Source organism: Chinchilla lanigera, unplaced genomic scaffold (genome assembly GCF_000276665.1).
Source record: "Chinchilla lanigera isolate Chin_1 unplaced genomic scaffold, ChiLan1.0 scaffold00080, whole genome shotgun sequence".
Lineage (NCBI taxonomy): Eukaryota > Metazoa > Chordata > Mammalia > Rodentia > Chinchillidae > Chinchilla > Chinchilla lanigera.
The window spans coordinates 862382-876226 of NW_004955481.1; the positions used below are offsets into that span (position 1 = coordinate 862382).

General features: G+C 54.4%; 2 protein-coding genes across 4 annotated transcripts in view; one reads left to right on the plus strand and one right to left on the minus strand.

The window, feature by feature from the left end:
* Mnt (MAX network transcriptional repressor) overlaps positions 1–4350 on the plus strand; it is a 14193-nt gene extending 9843 nt beyond the window's left edge. The window contains exons 6-7 of the mRNA XM_005402917.2: positions 3064–3256; positions 3496–4350. Coding sequence (XP_005402974.1) covers positions 3064–3256; positions 3496–4262 — 960 coding nt within the window. The 3' untranslated portion in view covers positions 4263–4350. The remainder of the gene's footprint in view (positions 1–3063; positions 3257–3495) is intronic.
* A 4987-nt stretch (positions 4351–9337) lies between these two features.
* The window catches only part of Sgsm2 (small G protein signaling modulator 2), a 35608-nt gene continuing 31100 nt past the window's right edge, over positions 9338–13845 (minus strand). For all 3 annotated transcript variants that reach the window (XM_005402594.2, XM_005402593.2, XM_005402592.2), the window contains 5 exons: positions 13443–13525; positions 13196–13305; positions 12725–12821; positions 11178–11345; positions 9338–10950 (listed from right to left, as the gene is read on the minus strand). In XM_005402594.2, the coding sequence (XP_005402651.1) occupies positions 10862–10950; positions 11178–11345; positions 12725–12821; positions 13196–13305; positions 13443–13525 (547 nt within the window). In that variant the 3' untranslated portion in view covers positions 9338–10861. The remainder of the gene's footprint in view (positions 10951–11177; positions 11346–12724; positions 12822–13195; positions 13306–13442; positions 13526–13845) is intronic.

A 13845-nucleotide genomic window follows, 5' to 3' on the forward strand; every position in this document is an offset into this window, starting at 1 on the left:
ATATTTGCTTTGGGAGGTTAGGGAAGTTGTTGCTAAGGAAAGGATTTTCAAAATGACGCCTGTAGGGTCAGTTAGGATGAATGAGGCAAAGTGGAAGACAGAGCCCTGTGCAGGCCAGGTTTTCTCTAGCCAGAGCAAGGTTTTTTTTTTTTAAAGTAAAAGCTGGTTAGGAGCATTGCCATGCAGAGCTACGGGACAGCAGGCAGTAGGTGAGAGTCACAATCTAGTCCTGAGGCCGGGAATATAGCTCAGTGGGACAAACGCCTGCTTGGCAAGCTCAAGGTCCTGAGTTCAACTCCCAGTACCAAAAAAAAAAAAAAAGTCCTGGAGAGAGCCGTGCAGAAGGAGGGCGTTGGTAGTGTGCTGAGAGGAGGAGGCTATGGGAACACAGTAGTCTCTAGCTAGACTCTGTAGCCTTGGTTGGAGGTGGTAAAGGATTTAAAGAAAGCCCCACAGAAGTGGACAGACACAGGCAGAGGAGGCATGCACTCAGGTGGGCTAGGGGCATTGCTTAGTGAGTAAAGCGTGTGCCTAGCATGTGTACAGCCTGGGTTGGAACTCCAGCACCACCACCACCCAAAAAAAAAAAAAAAAAAAGCGGTATGGTCTAACGTTAGGCCCTTGTGGGAAGTTTCCTGTAGGGCTGTGGGGACCTGGACTAGGTGAGAAGAGGTTTTGGCCCCTGACCAAGAAGTATGGCTTCACTGCAAGCCGGTAGAGTTGAGGATGGTACTTCCAGCTCCTAGCCATCTGCTTCAAGTAAGGGCTGCGTCACCAGGGGCCTGTTGCTGATACTGCCTCATCTGATGTCAGGTCCAGCTCTCCAAGGCAGAGCCAAAGAGGAAGCACACAGTTGTATGTATTTGAGGCAGAGGAAGGTCCTGCTCTTGTAGACATAAGAAAAGCAGGTTGAACTCAACCCAGGATAGAAGGGGCTGTGTGTGGTTTTAGATTGGTGTCACATGTGTCCGGGCTCATGGCGTCACAGCTTATACCTCTGTCTGGGTTATGTGTCCCACGCACTAAGGGTTTGAGGTGTGTCTCACTGGTAAGGTCAAAAATACAGAGTCCCGGCTGCTGGAGAAACGGGGGCAGTAGGCCTAGCAGGTGGTTGGGATTGAAAGTGTTGCCCACTCAAGAAAAGCTGCTGCACCGGGCGTGGTGGCGCATGTCTGTAATCCTAGCACTCGGGAGGCTGAGGCAGGAGGATTGTGAGTTGAGACCAGCCTGGGCTACAAAGTGAGCTCAAGGCCAGCCTGAACTGCATAGCGAGACCCTGTCTCAAAAAGACAAAAAAAGAAAAAAGAAAAAGAAAGAAAAGAAAAGATGCCTCCAGGCAGGGAGACGGAGGTGTTCAGAGTCCTTGTGATTCTTGTTTCTGGGAAGGAGAGACTGGAGAGACAGGACAAAGGTGGGACCGCCAGGAAGTGGCACACTGCTAGGGTCCTGCTAGGTTCGGGGTGTAAATTAACTGTGGAACAGTCTACCTTTACTTTCAGGGTGCAGGAGGACAGTGTGTGTTAACCTGGACATACCGAAAACACACACATGAGACAGTTTGGTGGTTGTATGAGCCAGTGTCTGACCAAGCCCTGTCTAGGTCTCCTGTTTCATGCTCAGATGTGTGGTATAGGTACTAAGACGTGCTCTGACGCAGTAGCTTGAGGAAGGACCGGGGAGGCCGCCAGTGATCTTGGAGCAGAAGCACTTAAGACCCAGGGATGAAGGAAGGAGGATCTGAGTGTGAGGGCAGACAGGGTTCCAAGAGGAAAAACTAAGACATCCTGGAGTTTGGACTGAGAAGAATGGGCCAGGGGTATAGCTCAGTGGTACAAGTACCTGCCTGGCAAGCGCAAAGTCCAGAGTTTGATTCCCGGTACCAAAAAAAAAAAAAAAAAAAGAGAAGAGCCTGTGGCCTGTGCACCTGGACATGACTGGCAGGCTTGGAACTAGGTGCTCAGGGGCAGGTTGAGAGAAGGTCTGCCCTGTCAGGTGGACGCTGCAGCCCAGCATGCCTAGGTGAGGAGAGCGACCCATAGGGAGGGAGGTGTGTGAGATGTGGAAGAGTTGGGCTCATCAGGTATCAGTCAGGACTTTTGTGTGGACGGGAGCTGAGAGGTGAGACCAGAGCTGCCTTTTTGGAGCTGCTGCTGAGCCTGTCAGAGAGGAAACAAGAGTGACGCCCCAGTGTGGAGACCTAGCACTCTGCACCCTGTGTGTTCTGGGGGAAGTGGGTGACACTGGTGTGGTAGGTTGGGCTGACCTGAAACTTGTGGATGAGGACAGAAAACTCTCCAGGGGTGCAGGGAGTCAGTAGGTGCTATTGAGCTCATTTCTTACTGGACAGTGGGCCACATTCCACGGTTGGGGGTTCATGCTGGGGAGTCCATGGGAAGGTATTCTGTAGGGAGCGGTGTGTTACCGTTGTAGCTGACAGGCAATGCAGGTGGGTGCCATGGGGAGTAGCCCGGATGTCAGAAAGGGGTACAAAGCCAGCAGCTGCTGGAAAAGAGATGGAGGCAGTCAGGGAGAAGAGAGGAGGGACCGGATGCTGTCACAGAGTTGAGGGGTTTGTCTTCCAGTGATGACGTACATGGCACAGGGACAGGTGAGTAGTTAGGTGGAGAGACGTGCAGGATTGTTTGGGGTTCTTTGCAGAACAGAAAGAAGGACGCCTGGGACGTTGGTGACTGGAATGGAGTGAATGGTGAGAGAGGCCTTGAATGTGAGGAGGAGGAGATGGGGCAGTGTCTTCCCTTGAGGTGGTGAAGCCCTCAGGACCAATACAAGATGTGTAGGGGGGACCCCGTATTTGGATCAGGACTAGGTTGGATCTGTGCACCTGCCTAAGAGCCCGTCATGCCTAGGGCACCGGGCCTCATTGGGCAGAGCCGTGGAGTAGGAGGCGGGCATGGTCTTCAGCATCCTCTGTTGAGTGTCCTGTTGTCCCTTCCCCTGGTCGCCGCACACGGGTCTATGTGGGCTGGCAGGTCGGGGATGGGATTTGACATTTGATGGGCTGCTGCTCCTCATAGCGTCCTGTTGTCCCTGCCCTGTCCCCAGTCCCTGAAGAGGAAGGAGAAGGAGTATGAGCATGAGATGGAGCGGCTGGCACGGGAGAAGATCGCCACACAGCAGCGGCTGGCAGAGCTCAAGCACGAACTGAGCCAGTGGATGGACGTGCTAGAGATCGACCGTGTGCTCCGACAGACGGGCCAGCCTGAGGATGACCAGGCTTCCACCTCGACAGCCTCTGGTGAGCCCTGGCCCCGACACTCTTCCCACCACCCTCAGAAACTATCCCACCACCCTCAGAAACTATCCCCCCAAGGGATTTTGTCCCTTGGCCTTTGTCCCTTGTCTAGGTTTTTGCCTGCTAGAAGATATATCCCCTGCCCATCCCCATTACATCCCCCGCCCCCCACGGCATCTGTGCCTCTAACCACTTGTTCCCCAAGCCTTTCTGACCCGCTCCCTGGCCCATGTTCCCCACAGAAGGTGAGGACAACATAGACGAGGACATGGAGGAGGACCGGGCAGGCCTGGGCCCACCTAAGCTGAGCCATCGTCCCCAGCCGGAGCTGCTGAAGTCGGCCCTGCCTCCCCCCAGTGCCACCCCAACACCTCTGCCTCCCCACCCGCACCCGCACCCGCACCCAGTGGCACTGTCTCCTGCCCATCTGCCTGTACAGCAGCAGCCTCCACCGCAGAAGACCCCTCTGCCAGCCCCTCCTCCCCCACCGGCCGCCCCAGCCCAGACACTGGTGCCGGCGCCTGCTCATCTGGTGGCCACGGCCGGGGGTGGCTCCACGGTCATTGCCCACACAGCTACCACCCATGCCTCAGTCATTCAGACTGTGAACCATGTTCTCCAGGGGCCGGGTGGCAAGCACATCGCCCACATCGCCCCCTCGGCCCCCAGCCCTGCTGTGCAGCTGGCACCTGCCACGCCCCCCATTGGCCACATCACAGTGCATCCTGCCACCCTCAACCATGTGGCCCACCTCGGTTCGCAGCTGCCCTTGTACCCGCAGCCTGTGGCGGTGAGCCAGCCCGTGGCGGTGAGCCACATTGCCCACACACTCTCACACCAGCAAGTGAATGGCACAGCCGGGCTGGGGCCCCCAGCCACCGTCATGGCGAAGCCAGCTGTGGGGGCCCAGGTGGTGCACCACCCCCAGCTGGTGGGCCAGACAGTGCTCAACCCTGTGACGATGGTCACTATGCCCTCCTTTCCAGTCAGCACGCTCAAGCTGGCTTGAGGATGAGGCCACTCAGAGGCCCCCAGTGGGGGCAAGGAGGGGGACCTGTCCCCCCTCTCCCACCCACCAGCTCCACACATTCCAGCCAGGCCCATGCCCGCCCTACCCACACCACCCCCAGGCCTCCTAGGGGAAGGGGGTGCAGAGACTCTGAGCCAGGGGAGGGAGGGGCCCCCCAGGGAGTTGGGTGCAGGGCAGGGGTTACCCTGCTGCCCCAGGACTTGAGAAAATGATGAAGACGCTCACGGACATGCCACCTGTCCAACCTGGTGCCAGCTCCGTTGCCGCTCCTGCCTCCCTATCCTGTACCCTGAAATCAGTGCGAAGTGGTGTCATGTTCTCTGGCTTCTCCCCACCCTGCCCGCCTTCCTGTGCTGCTGCTGCTGCTGCTGCTGCTGCTGCTATTGCTGTGTCTGGTGAGGTGACTGAGTGCCCAGGCCTCCCCTTTCCAGCCTCAGTGTTCTAGGCCTTTGGATGGGGAGCAGGGGGCACAACAGAAGCCACCTGGCCAGAACGCTGGGTGGAGATGGGTTGATGAGGGGTCCTGCTCTGAGTACCGGTGACAGATCCCAGGAGGTGGCTGGTCTGGAGTTTTGCCCAGTTAAGTGGGTGCCCAGGCTTGCATAGTCACTGTGCTTTGTTACAGTAGAAACTACTTAAAACAGTTCTCTATCAACAATAAACAAATGCCAAGCTGTTGCCAAGCTTCCCAACCCCTGCTGCTGGACTCTTGGCCTCCTGAGGGCAGGCTGAGGTTGGAGCTCAGGAAGGTGGAGCTTGGCATGCTTCCCAACTGTCCCTGCAGCCTGGGCCTGGCCTGGGAGGAGCACTGCTCTGGACCTCTGTCCCAGTCCTTAGGTGTGGCATTTCACCTCTACAAGATGGTGAAGAGGTGCTGTCTGGTATTCACTGTCCTGGTTCCTCGATTTCTGCTCAGTGTGGCACATTTCCCCAAGGAATGAGGCCATGGGCACCTCTCTTTCAGCCTGGGAGGCTGGGACCAGAACGGGACCTGGTCCCAGAAGCTGAGAAGCCACATTGTTGAGACATGAGAGGTTACAATGCAGGTGCTGTGCGGAATCCCTGAGCCCCTCCAGTAACAGAGCCTGTAGAGAGGGGGTGGGCTAAAGTCGGGGGTTATCAAGAGGGGTGGCTCCTGCTCTGCTTGTGTTACCTTCTTCCCTAGATACCCGTTTCTGCAGTGGGCAGGTTTGAAGGTCCTTCCCTGGTATAAGGGCCTTAGCTGGGTCGAGGACAGGGCTGAGCTTGGGGTAGGATGTGAGAGGCCCTGTCCTGGGGGGCACTGTGGTCCTTGCCTCTGCAGACTGCTTTGGCTTTTTATGTGGATATTTATTACAAGTGGCCTTGTGTCAGACACACTCAGTTACACGCACGCATGCACATTCAGCCCCCCAGCGGACACTCACCAATGGCCTTTCAGTGTAGGGGGAGGAAGCCAGTGTTCTAGATGTGGAGTTTGCACTTTTGGGGGGTAGGCAAGGGGACCAGGAGGGGAGAACTCAGGATCCTCTGGAGTGCCCTGCTGGCAGGCACTGAGGAGGCCTGCAAAGGTCTTGAACACATTCTCTTGAAAATAAGGACTCCTTAGAGGCCAGAGAACTCCCAGTTCCTTCCTGTTCCTGGAGACTTCCCAGGGGATGTCTCTTTGTCTCTGCTGAGGTGGGGAAAGGGCAACCTAAGATGAGGTCTCCACCCTGCTGCCCCAGCCCAACCACCTCAGCCCCCCAAGCTGGCTGCCTTCCTGTAGCTGCAGCCACCTCCACTGACATCGTGGCTCTGGGGGCTGGTCTCACTGTCCTTGTGACAGTGGAAAGCAGTCTGGTGCCGGCAGTCAGAGCACTTTGGGGATCCCGCCCCGCCCCCTTCGCCTCTCCCTGCGTCCTGAGGCCAGTTCCAGAGTTCAAACCACCCTGTTGGCCAGTTGCCCTCCGGCCGCACAGATACCTCATCATCCACCTACTCTCCCCCATGCCCCGCCCCCCAAGTGGGGGCATCCAAATCTAGTGCCGAATGACTATGTCCAGATTGGTGACGATGGGTGTTGTTGCTGTTGTTTTTGTTGTTTGTGAACGCTGTGATGCCGTGTGCCCAAGTGGGCAGCCACCTCCCAGCCCTTCCTTGGGCATCTCCCCTCTGAGAGCTGTTAGGACCATATCTGTCCTCACCCTATGGGACCGCCTGGCCCTTCCCTCCCTAGCCCTTCCAGCCTGGGACAGACAGACAGACACAACCTTACCTCTCATGCTTGTACTTAACCTTTGGTGTTCAGAGTGGCTCGCTGGCTGGGAGTCTTTACCTCGGGGAGAGGGGAGGGTGGTTCCTTGGGGGGGCCAAAGAAGGGCAGGGAACGCCTGGAGTGTAGCAGGTCACCAAAACCCCTGCTCTCCAGAAACAGCTGCTTCTCCCCCAGCCCAGGGTCCCAACCCCCAAAGAGGTGGCCCTTGTTTACAGTGAGGACTCGGTCACTGTGTCTCCGTTTCCTGAAATACAAACTGTAGCGACCCCAGACTGTAGAGATTTTTATGTGTTTGGATACATCTGCTGTGTGGGAAAAAAAAAAAAACAAAAACCTACAAAAACCCTAATTTTGTACATATTGTATTTTTACTATTGAACTGTATTCTAGTGGCTGTTCATGCTCCAAGACTTTAGGTATTGAGACATGAATACTATCCATGTAATAAGCACTTGCCTGGAATAAAATATAAAGCTGAAATAAACCTGCACTGAAATCTGAAATGGAGCTGCAGTCCTGCAGCATTTGGGTCATTTTATTGCAAAAGGAGGCAGCGGCCTGAGGGAAAAGCCAGCCGGCCAGAAGCAGGAGGGGACAGCCTGTCCTTAGTCCAGGATGTTTGGGGGACGCAGGCAGAAAGTTTTAAAAGAAGACTTAAGACTGCCTTTTTCTAATCCCTATGGCTTAAGCTGTGAGACTAGTTCTGGTCTTCCTGATGTATTTGCAAAGCTTCGTACTTCCTCAAACAATTTCTACAGACATTATCTTGTTTCATCTAACAGCCCAGTGGAGTAAATACCAGGAGCGAGCCCATTTTGGCTGATAAGGAAGCAGGTTTGAGGTGGCTGAGTGACTTGTTAAAGTCATACGGTTGCCTGGGACCTTGTGAGAGCTAGTCAGATCTCACCTCGGTGCAGAATTTGCCCTGTAGCATTTGGCACCCTTGTTGGGCACTGCCTGGGACACAATACAAAGGCAGAGTCTGTAGTCATGGCAAGCAGGGAAGTTTGGGGGTGGGGGTGGGGGTGTTTGTCCATGAAGCTGTTTCTTTGTTTTTTTTTTTTTCCTTTTTTTTTGAGACAGGGGCTTGCTACGTAATTCAGGCTGGCCTTGAACTCATGACAATCATCCTGCCTCAGCCTCCTGAGTGCCACCACACCTGCCTCCACAAAGTTGTCTGTCCTTTAAGGAAGAGGAAGAAACTGGAAGTCAGAGGCCGGGGAGCCATGTTGCCAGCTGGCCTGGAACACCACTGTACCCGTAGCTGCATTTTGTCTCCCCAGCCTCGCCCGTTAGCAGGCTGGGTGGGGGCGAACAGCTTAAGGGAGCTGATAGCTGAGCCTGGTTGTAGACAAGTCTGGCTTCTCCTTCATTTCAGTCCCAGCAAAGAGAGCAAACTGCTTCTCTTCCTGGGGCTGGCATCGGAGGTTTCCCTTGAAGGATGGTAGTGGTAGCTACAGATGTCCCAGCGTCTTAGTTTTTGAAGTGGGGCCAGGTCTAAGGCAGATCCAGACTCAGACCCCTCCCCAGGACCCCACCAGCACACCAGCCCTTTTCACTCATGAGATTTGGGCTCCCTCTGCTGGAAGTTCTAGGAAGAGCTGGGTCACATCCACTGGCCGGTTAGTGATGCTGACAGGAAAGATTCGGGTTAGAGAGGACCCTTTTTGAGTATCCACTCAGAGCCAGTACTGTACCCAGCACTGCAGACATGGACGAAGACCCTGGTCTCACAGTGAGGACCCAGCATTATCAGAGGGCTGTGGCTAGGGCCTCAGGGAAGGCACAGGCCTCCTCCCTGTACTCAAAGGACACCACCCAGGAGCAGTTGCAGCCTGCAGGAGGAGCCTGTGGTCAGGGTAATGGAAAATAAAAATCCCAAGCGTGAATCCAGTTGCTTTATCACCCTACTCTGCAAGGACTCACTTTCTGGGGTGTGTCCCCATCACGATGGTGCTTCCAGGGCCTACTGTGATTCCTGCTCCTTGCTACCCGTAAGAGGACTGCCCCTGCCTCGGCTGCCCCATCAACTGGCTGTGGGAGCCCCTTTGGTGTTGGAGACCCCAGTGCTCCTGCTCCTAGTTTATCCAGGCCTATCCAGGCCTTTCAAATTTCTTCCTGGTGCTCACACCAAAAGGAATTGTGATTCCTCTGGGCCACAGAACCAGTAGAGGGATGGAGAATGTTCCCCTCAGGATTTCATTGAATCCCTTGGCCCCAGAGCTCCTTGAATCACTTGGTTTCTCTGCCACCAATCTGTATTCTATCCTAATAGCCCATGCCAGCCTGCTAGGGCCATGGGCTAGGATTTTCAGTTCTGAGTTGCCAACAGGCCCTAAAGCCCACTGATGAAGTCGCCAGTGGCACTCTGGGGAGAGGGGGGGACCAATTACAGCAGGGTCCTTTCTCCTATCACCAACCCCAACCTGACCCAGGTATCTCAGAGCTTAGGGAATGGGAGCCACAGCCGGAGGGGAGTGTGTGCCTGGAGGATGGAGAGGGCTGGGAGGCTCCCGCCCTTCCCAGTCAAGGCCTAGTTCTTCACTGCAGCCGATCAGAGGGGCAGACAGGAGCGGGCCGATCTGAGAGGAATCATGGCTCTGAGGTGAGCCCCTCCTCCCAGCACTGAGTACCTGAGGTCTGAATGTCACCTGTGACTCCCTGACCAGCCACACTGTCCAGCCTAGAAACTTTGGTTCTGTTTGCCATCACTGCCTTTGGAGTTAACCCCCCTGAGTTTGGCTGTGGAGTGAACAGAAATCCCCAGTACGCAGGAACTCAACATCGAGTGTCAGTTCCACAAGCACGCCTCGGAGCCTCAAGCAATGCCAAATGCTGTTTATTGGTCTGTTACACTGGAGAGTATAGTTTCTGAGGCAAAAAACATACACTCTGCTCCTCACAAAACCACTGAGTCACTAAGGCAGGCACACAACGGCCACCTGTGCTTGGTGGAGGCCAAGGACTCACGGATGATAGGGGCTGGCAGTGGGGCAGGCTGGCCCCCAGACAGGCCATGCAGTGCCTGGGCAGAGATGGGCTGGGAAGGATGTGCTGGATGCGGAAGGGCAGCTGGCCCCTTGCTCTTTTTTTTTTTTTTTCAAAGGCAGGAAGTGTGCATATCTTGGTGACTGCTGGGCAGGTCATAAGCCCAGGTGTGGCTTCCAGATCCCAGGGGCGGAGCCTAGCATGTTTAGGATGTAGAGGGACAGGATGACAGCAAGCAGCATGCCTAGGCTTCAGGTCAGGAGCTGGAGCACTCCTGGTACCCCTGCAAATGTGGCTCCTCTCAGGGGATTCTGGGTCTCTAGACCTCTCAGCATCCTGAGAGGCCTGTGGAAGGCAGGGCTGGCCTTGCTTCTCACCAGGGACAAATTGGGGAGATGTACGCATCCCCAAACTCCCTTCGCCTCCGGAACTTGACAGATGCCTGGGACAGGCCATAGGCTGCTGCAAAGCTCAGAGGCCTGTCCTTGAGAGGAAGCTGTGACAAGACTGCCTCCCTAAAGAATCACTCTGGGTTCCCAAGAGAAGCAAGCACTCCCACTGCATTCCGAATCACCCAGCTGACCAAGTGTCACTTATGCAGTTTCTGGGCTGCATCTAATGCATAAAACAAGGGCAGGGTGGTGAGAGTGACACTGTACTGAGACACGTCGGCGTGCTGTGCAATGGGGCAAGCACAAGGTGTTATCTCAGGTGGCCAGAGGCAGTGTCAGTGCTGCTGAGGTGGGTTGCTCCCACCCAAGGCCTACATCCGACTGCCTCTGAATTTCAGGAAAGGACCTGGAAGGTGACTCAGGTCCTCCGCCCCTAGAATTCATGCCTGAATGGACAGCTGTTGTAGCTGTCCCCATTAGGGCCGCAAAGGGACTCAGGAGAGAGAACAGCACAAAGCCCCTTGCCGGATGCCACTCTCAGTAGGTGGGGTCCAGGCTACCACAGCCCCTGCTAGCCTTACAGGCCCCAGGCTAGCTTGAGAGAAGTGTCAGGGAACAGTCCAGGCTGAGGATGCAGGTGGCAGTGGGTGGAGCTATTCCCAGTTGTTTGAGAGAGGAACAGAATAGGTGTCCCCCAAGGCAGCTGCTCCCTAAGGTCGATCGCTCCCATCACAGCCCTGATCTGAGGGCATCCTGGTCCGGTCGTGCCCAACAGGGCCAGCACTGCCGGGAGTCAGATCCCAGGCTCACAATCACTTTGTTAGCACATAATTGGACAGGCAGGGTCATCTGAGGGTGGGGCAGTCTGGGCTGCAATGCCCTTGAACTTTTCCCTGCTAGAGCCTAAGGAGGTCTGCTGCCCAGGCTTTCTCTCCACGCTGCTGCTCACGGCCAAACAGCACTCACTTGTTCTCTATGAGCATCTGCACCTTGTGGACCAGGTCCCGGGCAATCCGCAGGATCTCCTGCGCATCATGACGCTCAGCCCGCTCTGGGGGAAACAGAGATAATTTCAGAGAGGCCAGGAGGAGGGCAACAGGTTGGGGAGGGGCCCTGTGGCTGACTACTCTGGTTTGTTTCTACCTGCTGGGCTTCTGACATCCTGCCTACAGGGAAGCGACCCTAGTATTCTTGAGAATCCTCCAATTCTGCCCAGGCCAGAAGTGGAGGCCCCCATGCCTCTGATGGAGCAGCCAGGATGGGTGGACCAGCTCATACCATTGAAGAACTTAATGATGTCAGTGAAGTCCATGTTGTTGTCACGGATAATCTCTCGGTAGGCCTCCACCAGGGCCAGAGCGATGAACAGGACAAAGTGCTCCGATGAGATACGCCTGGCCGCCCAGATCACCTCCCACACAGCAAACACATCCTCATACAGCAGCTCTGGGGACGGTAAGGGGGTGATGCTCACCAGTCCCGGGCACAGGGCTGGCGCTAAGGCTGAGCCTGGCTGCCCACAGGTCTCTGGATGCAGCCAGGTGGCAGAGAGAGCTCTAGTAACAGATGTAGAACTCTCCTGACTACATACAGCCTATGCCTGGCAAGCACAAGGTCCTGAGTTTGATTCCCGCTACCAAAAAAAAAAATAAATAAATAAAAATACTAATTTTTGCTGGGCATGGTGGCACACACCTGTAATTCCAGCACTCCAGAGGCTGAGGCAGGAGGATTGTTGGGAGTTCAAGGCCAGCCTGGGCTACAAAGGGAGCTCAAGGTCAGCCTGAACTGCATAGAGAGACACTGTCTCAAAAAGACAAAAATAAAATAAAATACATATTGCCTAGTTCAAGAATGGGCGTTCTAGCCAGGCGTGGAGCAGCATGACTTTAACCCCAGCACTTGGGTGTCTGGAGGCAGGAGAATCACTGCAAGTCTGAGGCCAGCCTGAACTACATAGTGAGACCTTGTCTCAAAAAAAACCCCCAAACCAAACAAAAAATGGATGTTCTGTACTCTACACGAAGCCCCTGCCCTTCTCTTCAGTTATTTCTGCCCATTTCTCTTTGGTTCCTGCAGATCCCATATCAGCACTTTACTTCTCCAGGGCAACTATTTCTGTTGCTCAGGGATTTTTTTTTTTTTTCCAGTACTGGGAATCGAACTCATGACCTTGTGCTTGCCAGGCAGGCACTGTGCTGCTGAGCTAAATTCCCAGCCCCTTCTCAGGGAAAATTTGGTTTGAAAAAAAAAAGAAAAAGAAAATAATTTCCCCAGCCATCACCTATTAGGGTAGTAACTATGAACTCCGGCTGGACCATAAAATCACTTCATATCCTTTTAAGAGCATGTGCCACGCTATAGGTGCAGATCAAGGGGCAGAGCACCTGCTTAGCATCCAGAGTGCCCAGGATCCATCCGAAGTATCATTGAAAAAACAAAAGGAGCCAGGCATGAGGGTACATCCCTGTAATACCAGCACTCTAGGAGGCTGAGGCAGGAGGACACCAAGTCTGAGCCTAGCTTAAGCAATTTAATGACTTGGTGATACCCTGTCTCAAAATAAAAATGCGACTGGGTATGTAGCTTAGTGTGAAGCCCCTGGGTTCAACCCCTAGATCCCCAAACAAAACTGAACCAGACAAAACACCCCACAACCAAGAAACTCTAAAAGGAACACATATGCCCAGACAGTAAGTCTGGGGCTGTGTAGGGAAGGGCACTGGAAGTTTTTCAAAGCTCCCGGCATATTGTAAGGTACAGTTAAGGGGAAGAGGACTCTCCCACTGTCCCAACACAGCCTCGCGAACTAACACACTTCTTACCTCTCTTAAAATCCAGCAGGAACCAGCGGTAACAGAAATAGAAGTGGGTGTAGTCTCCATTCTGATGCATCAGCTCAAACAACTCTGAGTCCAGGATCTCATGAGTGAAGAGGGAGAGACCAACCTGACGCTGCCTCTCTGCCACCTTCACCCACCACACCCAGTGAGGCTGTGCTGCTCTCTGCTGCTCAGGTCTTACTGGGTCGGGGGGCGGGGGGGGTTTAACTCTACTACCACACCTGTCTCTCTGGGCTGTATTCTTTTTGGAGTTGTACACATTTCTGGGTACCATTACCAGACTCACAAGCATACTCACACTACTCCTTGATTTGTAACATGGATAACAATGGTTTTTTAAATGAAAGAAATTAAGCTTCTATATAAAGGACATTTCTGGAACACTCCCTGGCCTCCATGTGGCTGATGGGCAAGCCCAGCAGTCATGGGCTCATGGGTGGCTGCACACCTCACCTGGATGAGGGAACGCATGTTGGCAAAGTGGGTGTCCATGGCGCCCCCATTGGGGAAGTTCTGGCTCATCCTTTTCATGAGGTGGCTAAAGCAGCTGTAGGCCAGCTGATCTACAGGGAGACAGGAGTGAGGCTAGCAAATGGGCTGGCTTACACTCCCACCCTCCCAGACCTGGCCATCTTCTCCTTTTCCCAGTCTATCACCCCAACCCAACTTCATTTTGGGACCTCCATTCTCTACGCCTTACCATTGTCGAGGATGACCAAGAGAGGTGCCAGCAGATCGCACATGCCTTGCACATAGCCCATGTCCAGGTGCTCCCACACGTAGCTGAAATGCCAGGGACAGTCATTGTGGCTGTGCACCATCCTTCCTCCCTGCAGGGACCTCTGCAGAGAAGGTCCCTAGAGCAGCCTGGTACCCAAAGTCAGCCTTTCCAGGACACTGAAACATTTACCATGCATTCCACACTGAGAGACAGCTGGTTATTATCATGGTCCTTGCCCCCAAAGTACTCGGTGCCTCAGGGAAAGAGACAAGAGACCATCACAGCTTGGCACAAGGGGCAGGGGAGTAAAAACATGTAAGTCTTCCTGAAGAAGGGTGGCTGATGCAGAGACCCAAAAGACTTCTGGGAATGCAGTGGGGTG